The sequence below is a fragment of the Tachyglossus aculeatus genome, chromosome X1 (assembly GCF_015852505.1).
Source record: "Tachyglossus aculeatus isolate mTacAcu1 chromosome X1, mTacAcu1.pri, whole genome shotgun sequence".
NCBI classification, from domain to species: Eukaryota; Metazoa; Chordata; class Mammalia; order Monotremata; family Tachyglossidae; genus Tachyglossus; species Tachyglossus aculeatus.
Genome location: NC_052101.1, coordinates 59,880,945 through 59,896,973, shown reverse-complemented (window position 1 = coordinate 59,896,973; position 16,029 = coordinate 59,880,945). Strand labels below are relative to the sequence as shown.

Here is a 16,029-nt window from a genome sequence, read left to right as displayed (position 1 = left end):
ACTAACCGCTTGGGAAGTACAAGTTGGCAACATATAGAGACAGTCCCTAACTAACAACGGGCTCAGAGTCTAGAAGAGGGAGACAGACAACAAAACAAAACAAGTGGACAGGTGTCAAGTTGTCCAGGGCTTAAACATGAATATGACCTAGTCATCATATATTCTGAAAATTTAAGAGCACAATTGCACCCTTAAACTACCTGTTATTCGAGACAAAAGCACCATTTTAATGTCTCTGTAACTTGTTGTCATGCTACCAGTTGAACAGGAAGAGAGGCATATTAAATAATAAATAATAATAATGATGGTATTTGTTTTAAGCGCTTACTATGTGCCAAGCACTGTTCTAAGGGCTGGGATAGACACAAAGTAATCAGGTTGTCCCACCTGGTGCTCACTTTCTTAATCCTCATTTTACATATGAGGTAACTGAGACACAAAAAAGATAAGTGGCTTGCCCAAGGTCACACAGCAGACAAGTGGCGGAGCTGGGATTAGAACCCACATCCTCTGACTCCCAAACCTGTGCTCTTTCCACTGAGAAAGAAAAATTTATGCTCTAGCCACTGATTTTTTTTATGATATTTGTTAAGCACATACTATGTGCCAGGCACTGTATTGAGTGCTGCAGTAAATATGAACTAATCAGGTTGGACATAGTCCGTGTCGCACATGGGGCTTACGGTCTTAATCCCCCCATTTTACAAATGAAGTAACTGAGGCACAGAGAAGTGAAGTGACTTGCCCAAGGTCACACAGCAGACAAGCAACAGTGGGGATTAGAACTCAAGTCTTTCTGACTCCCAGGCCCATGCTCTATCCACTAGGCCATGCCATATGTGAAGCAATTAATGTGAGTTTAATGTTACTGATCCTGGGGCTTCAACAAAATTGATCTTGGCATTTGGCTCTCTGTCTCTTTACCTGTGTCATGTCTCTCTTCCTCTCTCCCAGGAAACAGTAGGCGAACCCTTCTTCCTGCTGCTCTGTGCAATCAAACAGCAGATCAATAAGGGATCCATTGACGCCATCACTGGGAAAGCCCGCTACACCCTGAATGAGGAATGGCTACTGAGAGAAAACATCGAAGCCAAGCCTAGGGTAAGCAGTGGCCCAAACTTGAGACACCACCCAAACTCCCCATCCAGCATCGCTCTGGTTCAAATGTCCCCTCTTGACTATCTCTTCCAGAAGGCAGTGGTGGCTTTGGGGCCAATTGCCATCAGGAGAGGACTCTTTCTTAAAGTGCTGCCCATAGTCAGGGAGCTGGGGTAAGAAATGAGGTTAGCAAACTCCATTGGGGGACTAATTGGCAATGGCAGTTGGCAAGGGAAAGGCAGAGGGTACAGCCACAGACCATACGTTACTCCCCTCAGATTGCAGGAGCTGTCTGCTACCAATTGGCCTGTAATTTATGGTGGAGACTGAAGGGTTTAGTGGCAGGAGTTTCGGCTATTTATTTTCCTCTGCACGTGTGGTAACTCAGGGAAGCCAGCTGGAGGAGGGTCACTTGCACTGTCTAGGGAATGAACAGTGCCGCAGCCCCAGCAGCTGGAGAGGGACCCAAGGCTGCATGTCAGAGTTGCCTCTGTTGGCAGGTTTATGGCTACTCCAGACAGACTCCCCAGGTTGTAAGGTCTGAAGCTCTGGTTAAAAAAGCAGCAGGTTATTTATTATCCAGGAACGGAGACACTGACAGCCCTATGCAAGCCTGAAATCCATCTGCTTAGGAAAGGGGGCAGATAGCATTTCATATTTGCTGACTCCTACCAGGTTCATGTTGGAGAAATTCACCGTCCATTTCATGAGTTATTCTAAAAAACCACCCCAGGGAGTAAGTTAGCATTGGTATTCCCAGTGCGCAAATGGGGAAACCTAGCTCCACTGCTACTTTGCTGTCCCATGGGGTAGTCCATACTTCATGCTGCTGCCTGGATTGTCTTTGTCCAGAAATGCTCTGGGCATGTTACTCCCCTCCTCAAAAATCTCCAGTGGCTACCAATCAACCTGTGCATCAGGCAGAAACTCCTCACCCTCGGCTTCAAGGCTCTCCATCACCTCGCCCCCTCCTACCTCACCTCCCTCCTCTCCTTCTACAGCCCAGCCCGCACCCTCCACTTCTCTGCCGCTAATCTCATCACCGTGCCTCGTTCTCGCCTGTCCCGCCATCGACCCCCGGCCCACGTCATCACCCGGGCCTGGAATGCCCTCCCTCTGCCCATCTGCCAAGCTAGCTCTCTTCCTCCCTTCAAGGCCCTACTGAGAGCTCACCTCCTCCAAGAGACCTTCCCAGACTGAGCCCCTTCCTTCCTCTCCCCTTTGTCCCCCTCTCCATCCCCCCATCTTACCTCCTTCCCTTCCCCACAGCACCTGTATATGTATATATGTTTGTACATATTTATTACTCTATTTATTTTACTTGTACATATCTATTCTATTTTATTTTGTTAGTATGTTTGGTTTTGTTCTCTGTCTCCCCCTTCTAGACTGTGAGCCCACTGTTGGGTAGGGACTGTCTCTATACGTTGCCAACTTGTACTTCCCAAGCGCTTAGTACAGTGCTCTGCACACAGTAAGTGCTCAATAAATACGATTGATTGATTGATAGTAAGATTAGCACTGACACTCCTGAGTCTGCCTTGCCAAGTTGCCCTAGGTGGTTTCTGGGAAAGTCTGAGCCCTGGTCCCCCTTCTTTCTGCAGAACCTCAACGTGTCCTTCCAAGGCTGTGGCATGGATTCTCTGAGTGTGCGGGCCATGGACACTGATACACTGACCCAGGTGAAGGAGAAGATCCTGGAGGCTTTCTGCAAGAATGTCCCCTACTCCCAGTGGCCCAGGGTGGAGGAGGTGGATCTGGGTAAGGCCTTCATTGGGTAATACCAGTGGGTACTAGGGAGCAGAAGGAGAAGGGGACGAGTCTCCTCCCGACTGAGAGCAGCCTGGCTGAATGTCTCTAAATGCTAAGCTTGGCAGGAACTTCTAACTTCCCCTTAGGATTCCTGTCACTCTTCCCTGTCCCTACCCATCTCAACTTCATCAGCCTCCACCATAAAACACCGCCCTCTTCAAACCCCACTAGCCTTCCTCTGCAGTGTCTCGGTCTAGCCATGCCATCTGACATGTCTACCTATAAAAGCCTTGAAATCTGTAGGGTCTGGAGCAGAAACACTCTGGGCATGTCACTCCCCTTCTCAAAAATCTCCTGTGGTTGCCTGTCAAACACCTCACTCTCGGCTTCAAGGCTCTCCATCACCCCCTCCTACCTCACCTCCCTTCTCTCCTTCTACACCCCAGCCCGCACACTCCACTCCTCTGCTGCTCACCTCCTCACTGTGCCTCGTTCTCGCCTGTCCCGCCATCGACCCCTGGCCCACGTCCTGCCTCTGGCCTGGAATGCCCTCCCACCACACATCCGCCAAAGTAGCTCTCTTCCTTCCTACAAAGCCCTACTGAGAGCTCACCTCCTCCAGGAGGCCTTCCCAGACTGAGCCCCCCCTTTTTCTCTCCTCCTCCTCCCCTCCCCATCACCCCCCACCCTACCCCCTTCCCCTCCTCACAGCACTTGTGTATATTTGTACATATTTATTATTCTATTTGTTTAATTTATAATGTGTATATAGCTATAATTCCATTTATTCTGATGGTATTGACACCTGTCTACTTGTTTTGTTGTCTGTCTCCCCCCTTCTAGACTGTGAGCCCATTGTTGGGTAGGGACTGTCTCTATATGTTGCCGATTTGTGCTTTCCAAGTGCTTAGTACAGTGCCCTGCACACAGTAAGTGCTCAATAAATACAATTGAATGAATGAATGAATCAGACTGTGGGCAAAGATACAGCAAGGAGGGTCCTGCCCAAATTTGGAGAAAAAAGTCCTGAGTGTAGGGAAATCCTGGCCAGAATTTGTACCTATTTTGGATTTCCCCTGTTGAATTGCCTGACCTCTGGTCTCAGCTCTCACCTTGTAAAAGATGGCAGGCAGTCTGGTAGGTGGGAGGTGAGACTGAGCCCATTGCCCAGAAGCTGCTGTCTTGAATTTGGATATTTGCCTGGGAAATTCAATTGCTCTGTTCCTGCTGAGTGCAGTGGCAGCCCGGGACCTTAGTACATGCAGGTCTGTGCTCAACTCCACAGGGGTGAGAAGAGATTGTACATTTCACCAAGTGCTTTGCCTGACCTGATCCCCTCAGGAGCCAACAGCAAAGGAGCAATTTGGTGAACCGCAGGAGCAACCCTCTGGAAAAGGGGAAATGGAGAAGGGGACCTTCTCTGGAAAACAAAAGTAAAATCTTGAGAAATCCCCAGGCCCAAAGCATAAAGGAACAACAACAACAACAAAAAACCTCACATCCCTCTTAAAGGTTTTCTAATTTCTTCTATATCTTGGTCAGCTCACACTAGAATCTGAGATCTCAGGATCCCTTAGGTTCTTCATCAGTTATCTTGCTGCTGGTCACCTCTAGCATTCTCCTGCATGTGTAGCCTGCCCTGTCCTGCCTCTCATCTTTCAAAAATGGGTATAAAATACCCTTCTCTCTCTCCCTTAGACTGTGAGTCCCATGAGGGACAGGAACTGCATCTGATCCGCTTATATTGTATCTACCCCAGCGCTTGGTGGATAGTCAACACTTAAATACCAAAATTGTCATCATTAGTAGTAGTATCTCAGTCTCCTCCCTGCCCCTTTCTCTCCATTTAGAGTGGTTTGCATCAAGCACCAACAGTTACATTCTCCGGGACCTGGATGACACATCAGTGGTAGAAGATGGTCGAAAGAAACTGAACACATTAGCACATTATAAGGTAAAAGCAGTGCCAACAACTTTGTGCCTACTTTGGAGCTCAGTCCATTGGGCCATGCCAGTTCCCCATTGGGATGTGCCGGGGTTGCACCATTACCAGTTTCCATTTTTGTGCACCATCCTGGGGCCTGATGGCATACTAGGTGCTTGGGTTTGATTTGCCGGGCTTTCCCTCCCACCCCCAGATCCCAGAAGGAGCTTCCTTGGCCATGAGCCTGACGGACAAGAAGGATGGCACTCTGAGTCGAGGTAATTCCTTGTTCCTATCTCACTAGGTGAATATTGTCACTTGTGGGCCAAGGCTGTAGTCCGGGAGTGGGGGGGTGGGCCTATTCTGCTTAATAGTGGGTATATTATTACAGAAAGTGGGAGTTTTCTGGAAGAATGGGACCTCCTAATTCAGGGCTCACTGACCCCCAATCCTACCCCTGGTCACCAAGAGAGGAAGCTGTAGGAGCAGCAGATAAGGACTCTGCCCTTACATGGATAAGGTACTGTAGCCATCCAAAGGGCATAGCCCTGAGCATGTCTAGGGCAGAACAGAGAAGAGCAAGAGCCAGGGACAGTGATTTCTCTGAGACTGCAATGGGATGCTCAGTGAAGGAAGAGTCCATTCACTGCAGAGTATCCTTCCCTTAGCCAGCTGGAAGGGAAAATTCGGCAGGGTTTGAGGTGATGTCATACAATAGTTCTTACACCCACCCAGCAGGATAGGAGGGTACGTAGGAGCCGGTGGTGCCCTCCTGCATACAAGAAAGGGAATAGAGCCTAAGATTTGATTGGATTTTTATTTATACTGTTCTTATTTCAAGGAAAATGGATTTGCTTTTGACCAGGCAGGCACAGGGAGTTGGCAGACAAGAATTTGATGTAGCTCAGAGAAGGGATTTAGCAATGTGGTCTACCAGGCATGCTAGGGGATTGGGTCAGTTTGGTCAGGGAGTGGTGTGTTGGGGGGCCAGGCGCAGGGGGCGGTGGGAGGACAGGAATACTAGGCCAGGGAATCTGGGTGTGGGGGACCAGAAGACTGGGAAAGTAAAGCCTGGCCACCCTCTAACATGTCCTTGTTCCAGGAAAAATGGAGACTTTTAGATGCTTTATTTCACGGCCCTACCCTACATCCTTCCCCTCTGCAGCCCCAGAAAATCCCAGAAAACAAAGCTAAGTGATAGCACCCACTTGGAAACCCTCAATTAGAAGCAGGCTTAGCTCCCAGGAGAAGGCCTCAGTCATGAGACCACATCCATCTAATGGTCCCACTACCCAGGGGGTACCTTATTCTGCCAGACAGGAGGGTCCTGGGATTATGCATCGAGCTGGGAGTTCCAGCATCGCTGTTATGAACCCCGTTTCCCCTGCCAATTTGCTGTATGGCCCATGTCAGTTTGGCTTGCCTCTTAACAATGGTTTGCCCACCTGAAAATAGAGCCCAATAATCTTGCTTCTCCCCTGCCTCTGCCCAGATGGAATGTTTGGGAAGTGCCCTAGCTCCTCCAATAAATCCAAGATTTACCTTCCTCCACCACCCAACAGACATCCCCACTAGTATATTAGCAAATTCTGCTGATAAATGTTTATAATATATCTCTCTCTCCCTCCCCACCCCCTCTCTCTTTCTGGATATTTTCTTTTACAGTGAAGGATTTGGACACTGAAAAGTATTTTCATTTAGTAAGTATCTGATTCCACAACCAATCGAGGTTCATAACACTCTGCTCTGTGTGTGGCCAAAAGTATTTTTCTTGCTTCTCCCTCCCCTTCCCACCCCCCCACCCACCAACCAATTTCCTTCTTAGGAAATTTCTCTGGAATGTGTCCAGCTCCTGAGGAAACTGTGTCAATGATGAGTTGCAGATAAATTAAAAAGAAACAAAGTACATTTGCAAACACACACACCCACACACACACAAAAAAAAAGTCCCTCAGGGGCTTTACTATCCATTTTTCAGTTGTGACAGTGAAAAGAATGAATTGTTGGGATATGTGGTGTAGGCCAGAGAGGGGGGTATCCTTTATCCACTACCATCTCCAGTCAGGTTGTTATGAAATTTACCTCCCATGCTGCCATTTTAGTCACTTAGCAGTTAAAGGACAATGCATCTGTGCCCAGAGCAGTGTCAAAAGCAGGGAGAGGAATATGTTCCATATGTCTGCACAGGCAGATGGGTGTGGCAGCTGCCCAGTGCATTGCCTTCTGATCAGGCTAGCAAGGGTGCATAGGAAAGAGGGAGTCCTGAGGTTCTGGCTTTGTTTGTGACCGGATTCACATTTGTGTGGGAGAAAGGAGGGGAGAGGGCCAGCTTAGTTTTTAATCAGACAAAAGCAGGGTGGCCTAGTGGAAAGACTGCCAGTCTGGCAGGTGGAGATTCCTGTTGCCAAGCTCCTTTTGGGCAAGTGACAACTTGCCTGTATGTCAGGGTCCTCCCATGAGAATGGGCTGGAAGTACTCTAAGGGTTGTCTAGATGGTGTCAGCATAAGATTTATCATTCCTTAGCAAGAAGTTTCAGGGTCATGTGCTGCTCTTTTTTCATGCTCCCTAAGATACCAGAAGCAGCAACAGGAAATTGGGGTGGTATGCCAAAATCTGAAGCTGACCAAATCATCTCAGCCACAATCCCTCCTTTCTTGAGACCGAGCTAGAAGAAAGTGAACTTTCCAGAGCAAAGTTCAGTATTTTAGCAGAAAACAAAGAAGGGGAGAGAGCATTACCAAGAATTTACTTTGGAAGGAGCTGATACAGGAAAGCAAATGATCTCCCAAAGAAGGCCGAAGAGTCTCCTTCATGGGAGAGCTTTAAGAATGGGTGCTTTAGGTACAGCCCTGCCTAGGCCTAGGGAATTGAACTGGGTGGGCTGAGTTTCCCCTCTAGCTCTGCGATGCCAGGCTTGATTTTATTTACTGATAATATTTACCTATTCATTTCATGGTCAGGATGCCACTGAGTGTACTAAAAAAAAAGGCTCCCATAGGCTCTCAGACTGTCCAAGATACATATCCTCATCCAGGAATAAGCATTTCTTCAGACAAGAGGAAATAATCAAAGCTGAAACTCTAAATCAGCCTTGTAAATCCATTTTCAAGGCAGAAAAATGTCAGTATTTTCTGAAACGTCCAGATCCACGATGGATATAGGCCTCAAATGCTTCAGGTAACTGCTCCCAAGTCCAGAATATTTGGGTAGTACAGAAGCAGCTGTTGTGGTGTTAATAACAGGCAAAAGTGTATGTTCATACTAGAGTAGTTCTTTGATTAATTGTTCAAGAGGGCTCCTAGCCCATGAGTGATTATCCAGAGATGCCTGTCTTTTTAGACTTCCTCTGATGGATGGGCTGGAGAGCAATCCAACAGGACCGATGCAGATTCAGAGGAGTCAGTTGGTCGACTGGTCATATTTATTGAGGGCCTAGTCTGTGCAGGGCATAGCACTAAGAACTTGGGAGAGTACAAATAAGAGTTAGTAGACAGGATCCCTACCTCAAGGAGCTTACAATATAGTGGGGAAGACAGCCCTGAAGATCAATTACACATAGGAGGAAGCAACACAGCAGCAAAATTGACTGCAGTGGAGAAAACTGAAGTCTGTCATTCAAAAATTCCAAAGACCAGAAACCTTGATAACTCTTCCCTTTTCCTGCTTCAGGTCCTTCCTACTGATGAACTGATTGAGCATAAGAAGTCACACAGACAGAGCCATAGGAAAAAGGTTCTTCCAGAGATCTATCTGACCAGATTGCTCTCAACAAAGGTAAGAGCAAGCGGGTATGGAGGGACCATGACTTCAGGGATGGTCGAGGGTCTCGAGTACAGGCATAGGAATGACACATACTGAGGTTGCACTTTGGTTCCGGGGCCCATTCGGAGTGGAGCTTTGCATCTCCACCTTCCTGGGTTCCTCATCCATAATCTGTAGACCTTTCAGCTTTACCTAATAAGAATGAGTGTTTGGGTGACCAAATATCACCACCTTAGAAGATCCAGCAATGTCCATACTTCAGAATATGAGAAGTTAGGCTGGGGACCTGATCCCATCTTAAGTCAGTTAGTCGTATTTATCGAGTGCCTACTGTGTGCAGAGCACTGTATTAAGCACTTGGGAGAGGACAATATAACAATATAGCAGGTATGTTCCCTGACCTCAACAAGCTTACAATCTAGAGGGGGCAGAAAGAAACATAACGGTTTGGTCTCTTTCTGTGACTTTGAACATGAGTGTTTTTCTTACATGACCACATATGTTGATATTAGATGCTTCAAAATGAAGCAATACTTCATATTGCAGGCCTTTCCCTTTCACCCCACCCTCCCACTCACGGGACTATTCCCAAAAGGTATTTGGTGGTTGCTCACTGGGATTACATTTCTTCTTCATCACCTTCATAATTGAAGAGACCATCAGAATAGCAAGCCATTTCAAAGTTTTCTGTTCAATTTACTGTACCAAACAATTACAGATGTGTCCTTAGATTCCAGAAGTAGTAAAAGAGAACATCGTTGCCAAGAAAAATTGAATTAAAACAAATGGTAATTATATCAGCATGCCCAGCTTTCAGAGACTGAAAGAAAAAAAAGGCTTTTCACTCCAACACTCCCTTCCCTCCTCCCTGCCCTATGAAGCTGGCAATCAAGCTGAGCCTTGTAAAAACTCAAATATTCTCTGCTTTCAAGGTTTCCATTTACGCTGGTCACATAGGCTTGTTTTCTCCCCAGGGCACACTGCAGAAATTTCTAGATGACCTATTCAAAGCCATCCTCAGCATCCGTGAGGACAAGCCACCCCTGGCTATCAAATACTTCTTTGATTTCCTGGAAGAGCAGGCTGAAAAGAGGGGAATCACTGATCCAGATACTTTGCACATTTGGAAAACCAACAGGTTTGGAAGGGTGTTTTTACCCAATCCCCTCTCCCTAAGCCTGATTTCCCATTCTTGGTGAGAACTGAGGAAAGAGAGAGACAGACACACAGAGGGTTTCATCAATAAGAAACAGAGAGTGACCTGTAGGAAACTATGGTAATTGTCTCTGGAGACTAAGTGGGAATCTCCAATCATTTTTACCTTTTTTAAAAAAAAATGGTGTTTGTTAAGCACTTACTATGTGCCAGGCACTGTACTAAGCACTGGGGTAGATACAAACTAATCAGGTTGGACACAGTCCCTGTCCCACATGGGGCTCACAGTCTTAATCCCCATTTTACAGATAAGGTAACTGAGGCACAGAGAAGTGAAGCAACTTGCCCAAGGTCACACAGCAGATAAGTGATGGAGCCAGAATTGGAACCCACATTCCCTCCAACCTCCAGCTCCGCCCTCCATCCACTAGGCCATGCTGCTTTCAAATTCTGGTTCAAAACCTGCCCAAGACGACAGTGACCAAAAGTGTGGATACCAGTGAGGAAGAAATTAGGTCAGCTCAAGTCTCAGGATCAAAGTTCAAATCTCTGGGAACCCTCCCACTCAAGGAATCCCTAATGACCCTGACCTATTTATGGAGATTTCCTGTGTTTAGGTCAAGAAGTTGAACCAATCCAAGACTATTGGAGAAACAGCGTGGCTTAGTGGCAAGATCATGGGCTTGGGAGTCAGAGGTCATGGGTTCTAATCCCTGCTCTGCCACTTATCAGCTATGTGACTTTGGGCCAGTCATTTAACTTCTCTGTGCCTCAGTTACCTCATTTGTAAAATGGGGATTAAGACTGAGAGCCCCACGTGGGACAACCTGATTACCTTGTATCTACCCCAGTGCTTAGAACAGTGCTTGGCATATAGTAAGCACTTAACAAATACCATCATTATTATTATTATCACTGCTTCTCCCCAAACAGACCAAAGCTAAACCAGCTGTGAAGTAAGGCATTTGTGAGAGCTATGATAATAGTAATTATATCATCAACATAATTGTATTCAGACTTATGTTCATCAGGTGCTGGGGTAAATAAAGAGATTATCAGATCAGACTTAGTCCCTCTTCCACAAAGGACTCATAATCGATCTAATCCTGATTTTACAGGTGAGGAAACAGATTGAGAGGTCGAGTTGCCCAAGGTCACGCAGAAGTTCCCTGTTCTCTTGACTCTTAATCCCGAGCTCTGTCCACAGGAGGCCACGCCTGCCAAAGCCAGAAGCTCTACCTCCAGTCTAGCAGATGTGGCCGGGCCTTCTGCTTTCATTTTCATTTTTGAAAGAGGAAGAATGAGTTAGAGAGGAACACAGATCAGAGGGGAAGATGTGAGGGACCTCTCAAACAGTAAAGTGGAACCTAATTCCAAAGGGAGCTTGGAAGAAGAGAAAGCAATGTAAGTAGCAAATGGTCAGAGCAGGGAAACTGCCCCTTAAGTGCCTGTAGCTCGCAATGTAGTTTGAGAGCTAAACAATTGGCTCTGTGAAAACTAGCCTCAGCTCTGTGGCTGACTCACTTGGGTGACCTTGAGTAAGTCTCTTCCTCTCTGATACTGGACTTGGATTGTTCCTCTGTGAAAGGAGAGAGTCAGGGAGACTTGGCCTTAATGAAGGTCAGATCTTGGCCAAAGGCACTTTCAGCTTTCTTGTGGCTGCAACATTGACTGACAGGAACTGCCCAGACAGCTGTCCTTTGACAGCAGGGAAGGGCTCCCACCCAGTCACCCCAGACTTCTCCCTCTCAGCAGTGAAGCCAGTTTAAGTAATGCCACATTGTCATAAAAGATCAAACGTCAAACCTCTACTCCGAACTTACCAAGCCCTGTTCTCATTTCCATGCCTCCTTTTCTCCTAACCCATGCTGTGCAGTCTGGGTGGGCTCAAGTGCTCACACTGACTCTGTTCCCCTGTTATGATTCCCTACTGCAGCCTACCTCTGAGGTTCTGGGTCAACATCCTGAAGAACCCCCAGTTTGTCTTTGACATCGATAAGACCGATCACATAGATGCCTGCCTTTCGGTCATCGCCCAGGCCTTCATTGACGCCTGCTCCATCTCCGACCTACAGCTCGGCAAGGTAAAGCCTACACCTGAATGTCCCTCCAGCAGGGACCGCTTTCCTGAGATTAGAAGGTCTCGAGTTTTAGGACTTCAAGATCTGACTGGACCATGAATCCTAGTAGCTTCTTGACCACCCGAGTGTGCAGGTGTACTGACTCTCGTGTTGCCCCAAGTTAGTAGGTAGATTCAGGCTGTACATGTGAGAAAACACACACACACACACACCCTAAAAAACTTGGGATGGGAGCATTTGGACTGTTTGCTGTCTCCCAGGCTGCTCTGCCACTCTAAATATGTGACCCGCCCAAGGACATAAATGAGGTTTTGAGCCCATTTGTTCATTTTGCTATCCCTGTTCCATCCACCCAAATTGAAAGCATCAGGAAAACTTTTTTTTAGAGAAAGCTATGGAGAAGGAAGATTAAGTGACTAAAGCCTACCGAGATGGTAAGGGTTGTTTGTTTTTCTTTTTACATTTTTGACCGGTTATTAGGCACCTCCATTTGCCTTATCAGGGAGTCGATTAGGTTAGAAGGGTTAGCGCCAGTCAGACAGCAGATGGAAAGGTTTCCAGCTGCTCGTTTTCATCCAGGAGGGAAAATATCACTCCCCGCAAAAGCAAAATGGCCCCTTCAATGAATGCAGACACAATCTGCCATTTATTATCCCCACAGTCACCTCTGTCGCTCTCCAGCGCAATCTTTCCCTGCTGCTGGCATGCGATTCCATGTATAAATAAGAGTTCAGTTTCAAAGCCTCAGACTGGAGAGAGTACTAGCTAATGCAGAGTGTCTGCATGTAATGTGTTTAGTTGGGGGTGCCTGCACTCATGGGTTTGTAGCTACCTAATGGGCAATAAGGATAGGGCTAATAAGTAGTCGAGTTGAATTCTCTTTGGGAAGCCACCTTTGCAGATATTATTGACTTGGGCCCTACATCTCTCTGGGTATTTCGTAAGCCAAAGGGGTTCCCCATTCAGAGTGGGAAGTGGGATGAGCCAAATTCTATCCTCCTCCTCCAAACACTTAAGTTAAATTGACCCCGGTTTAGGAAGTTGTTCCCAAGGGGTGGGAGCTAAGGGTTCACACTTGCAAATGGGAAAACTCGGTCTGTCTACAAAGGTCTGTCTATCATCGAATCTTCAGTCTGCCAGGAAATCTTCAGTCTGCTAAGTACAGTTGGAAGATGAGCTTAGTAGAGTGAATCCATCTGAGTTGTCTAATCTAGCCCTGAATTTCAACCTGCAAAGGGCCATAAATCCAATCCACCACGTTTAACAAAAAATACCACAGATACTTACATCTGACATACTATTCTGGTCAAGATTTTGAAGCTCAGCGTAAGCAGAAGGACTCCATATCCAGGTCAAAGCAAAGAAAGTACAAATCTTGCCAGTGTTTCCTCATGGCTTTGAAAAAAAAGATAAGCCACTTAGTAGCATTTTAGACACTCCTATATGTGGGACTTAGATCCTGCTGAATACCTGTAGTTTCTATACGGGTCAGGACACCAGACCACTTTGGACCCACTCGCCATCTCTCGAGCACTCAATGCTAAATTTACTGTCCCTCTCACCATGATGCTGTTTCTCCCTTTCTCCAGGATTCACCAACCAATAAGCTTCTATATGCCAAGGAGATTCCAGAATATCGAAAAATCGTACAGAGATATTACAAGCAGATTCATGACATGCTGCCTCTCAGTGAGCAGGAAATGAATGCCCATCTGGCTGAGGAATCTCGGGTAAGGAGAAGCCAATTTGCTGAATTAATACTGGTTGAGGGCCTGTCACCTGGAAGTAAAAGACCCAGTCTTTGTAGGATGGGACTGGTTGTTGCAAAGCTCCCAATCTTCCAGGGTGGATCATTATCAGCAGCAATAGCGGCATCCATTGAGTCCACTGTGAGTAGAAGACTGAACTGGATGCTTAGGAATGTGTAACAGAAGTAGGAGACCGTTCCCTGCCTTCAAGAAGCTTACTCTTCCAGTGGGCTGTAGGGGGACCCCAGAATGGGAATAATTTATACAAAAAGCCCTGGCTCCATTACTGCCAGAGTCAGGACACCCTTGATTGTCTTTCTCATGTATTCTCCATTTCCGCTCCTGCCTCCCCACCACTCCTCAGGCCATCCCTAACACCCTCTTTCCAGCATCCTGCTTCTCTGCCACAGCAGGCCATTCTGCCACCACCCAGGCCATTGGTGCTCTTTCCAAAGTATCCCTTTTTGGCCCTGGAAGTATTAAGGTAGTTGTTAAGGTCTTACTAGGTGTTATTTAGTGACTTAGCACTGTCCTAAGCACTGGGGTAGATACAAGATAATCTGATTGGACACAATCCCTGTCCCACATGGGGCTCACGGTCTACAGTAGGAGGGAGAAGAGTTATGGATTCCCCATTTTACAGTTGAGGAAACTGAGGCACAGACAAGTTGCGGCTTTCTCAAGGTGACACAGTAGGCAAGTGGTGGAGCCAGAGTAGAACCCAGGTCCTCTGGCTCCCAGGCCTATGCTGTATCCACTAGGTCACACTGTTCCCCAATTGTTTTTATTGGACATTTTAACCTAATAGTAAAATTGGATCTAGGCTGTGTTTTTTTGGATTGGATTAGAAACTGGATTTCCCTTCCAGGAATTTGGTTACCCTTCCCTCCTCTCTCTCTCTCTCTCCCTCCACCCCCAACTCCTCCCTCCCACCTCACATGTTTTCTGTCTTGCATTAGAAATACCGGAATGAATTCAACACCAATGTTGCCATGGCTGAAATCTATAAATATGCCAAGAGATACCGTCCTCAAGTGAGTGACCTTGTTTCAAATTGCAGTTTGTGGGCATGAACAGAGAGGGGTCTCCTAGAATCATGAAAGGTTTTCCTCCAGGCAAGGGTGAACATCTGACCAGCACCCCTTTTTCCCCCCTCCCACCCTCTGGTGACAGTTCCTACCAATCTTTGACAATCTACAGTGTAGAAAGGGAAAACTGGAAATTATCAGTGTAATCATGGGAATCATTTGAGACCCAGAGTAAATTTCTTGGCCTGAAACATACAGCTCAATCTCTCTACATAGTCCAGATCAAGACCTTTCTACTGTAGTCTGGTAAATGGAATCCCCATTTTACAGTTGAGGAAACTGAGGCACAGACAAGTTGTGACTTTCTCAAGGTGACACAGTAGGCAAGTGGTGGAGCCAGAGTAGAACCCAGGTCCTCTGGCTCCCAGGCCTATGCTGTATCCACTAGGTCATGCTGTTCCCCAATTGTTTTTATTGGACATTTTAACCTAATAGTAAAATTGGATCTAGGCTGGGTTTTTTTGAATTGGGTTAGAAACTGGATTTCTAATAAAGAGGGAGAGGGAGGAGCAGTGGGAAAAGACTCTGCCCCAGTGCATCTGACCAAGATTCCAGGACCTATAGGGGTGGAAGTAATGCCACATTAATACCTTACCCCCCTGGCCCCCACCTTCTTGGGGGTGGGGCTTCTCTCACTCCCCACAGATTGTAGTTGCACTAGAGGCAAACTCCACAACTCGGAGGACCCAGCTGCAGCACAAGTTCGAGCAGGTGATAGCCCTCATGGAGGATAACATCTACGAATGCTGCAGTGAAGCCTAAGACTCACTCCCAGACTGCACCCACGCCCCCCCGCAAAGTGACCTTCTACCCAGTGCACTGCTGATGATGAGATGTGTCTTTAAACAAAGTATATATGTGTGTATATAGAGAGACAATAGATATCTATTTTATGGTGTATTGTACCTTGAGGAGGAGAGCAGCCCTAAGCTGAAGTCCCAGAAATGTGTGGTGGGATGAGAGCCACTGAAGAGGTTTCACTTGGCTTTTGTGAGACACCGAGGGCAGAAAGAGATGGGAAACTGCCCTAGCCTCATCAGGCAGCCCTTTCCAGAGCCATGCAGAGGGCTTCCTGGGAAGAAGGGCCATTAACTGGGGCAAATGGCCAGAAGACCTGGCCCCATCTGAGCCAAAACAGAAGAGCCTCCTCCCCCACGGCATCCTGGCACCAGCAGGGGGACACTCACCCCTGTAGTCTTCACCACCTCATGTCTGTGTGTCCAAGGCAGAGGTTGGGGTGGGGGTTTTTTTGTTAGGCCTGCACTGTATATTGGCAGCTCAACCACTCCTTATGCAGGGATGCTGCAGGGCAGACTCAAGAATCAGTTTGCTTTCCCTCGTAATAGTAGATGACAGAGTCAAGGTGTGTGAAAGCACTTTAATCCTCTCCCTCCCCCAGGGAAAGGGGCCGGTGGTTAGC

At 47.1% G+C, this 16,029-nt stretch overlaps 1 protein-coding gene across 1 annotated transcript in view; it reads left to right on the top strand.

The window, feature by feature from the left end:
- PLXND1 (plexin D1) overlaps window positions 1-16,029 on the top strand; it is a 162,663-nt gene extending 146,634 nt beyond the window's left edge. The window contains 11 exon segments of the mRNA XM_038772458.1: window positions 955-1,101; window positions 2,703-2,859; window positions 4,701-4,804; window positions 4,989-5,052; window positions 6,440-6,474; window positions 8,445-8,549; window positions 9,512-9,675; window positions 11,629-11,776; window positions 13,363-13,503; window positions 14,481-14,555; window positions 15,255-16,029. Of these exon segments, the coding sequence (XP_038628386.1) occupies window positions 955-1,101; window positions 2,703-2,859; window positions 4,701-4,804; window positions 4,989-5,052; window positions 6,440-6,474; window positions 8,445-8,549; window positions 9,512-9,675; window positions 11,629-11,776; window positions 13,363-13,503; window positions 14,481-14,555; window positions 15,255-15,371 (1,257 nt within the window). The 3' untranslated portion in view covers window positions 15,372-16,029.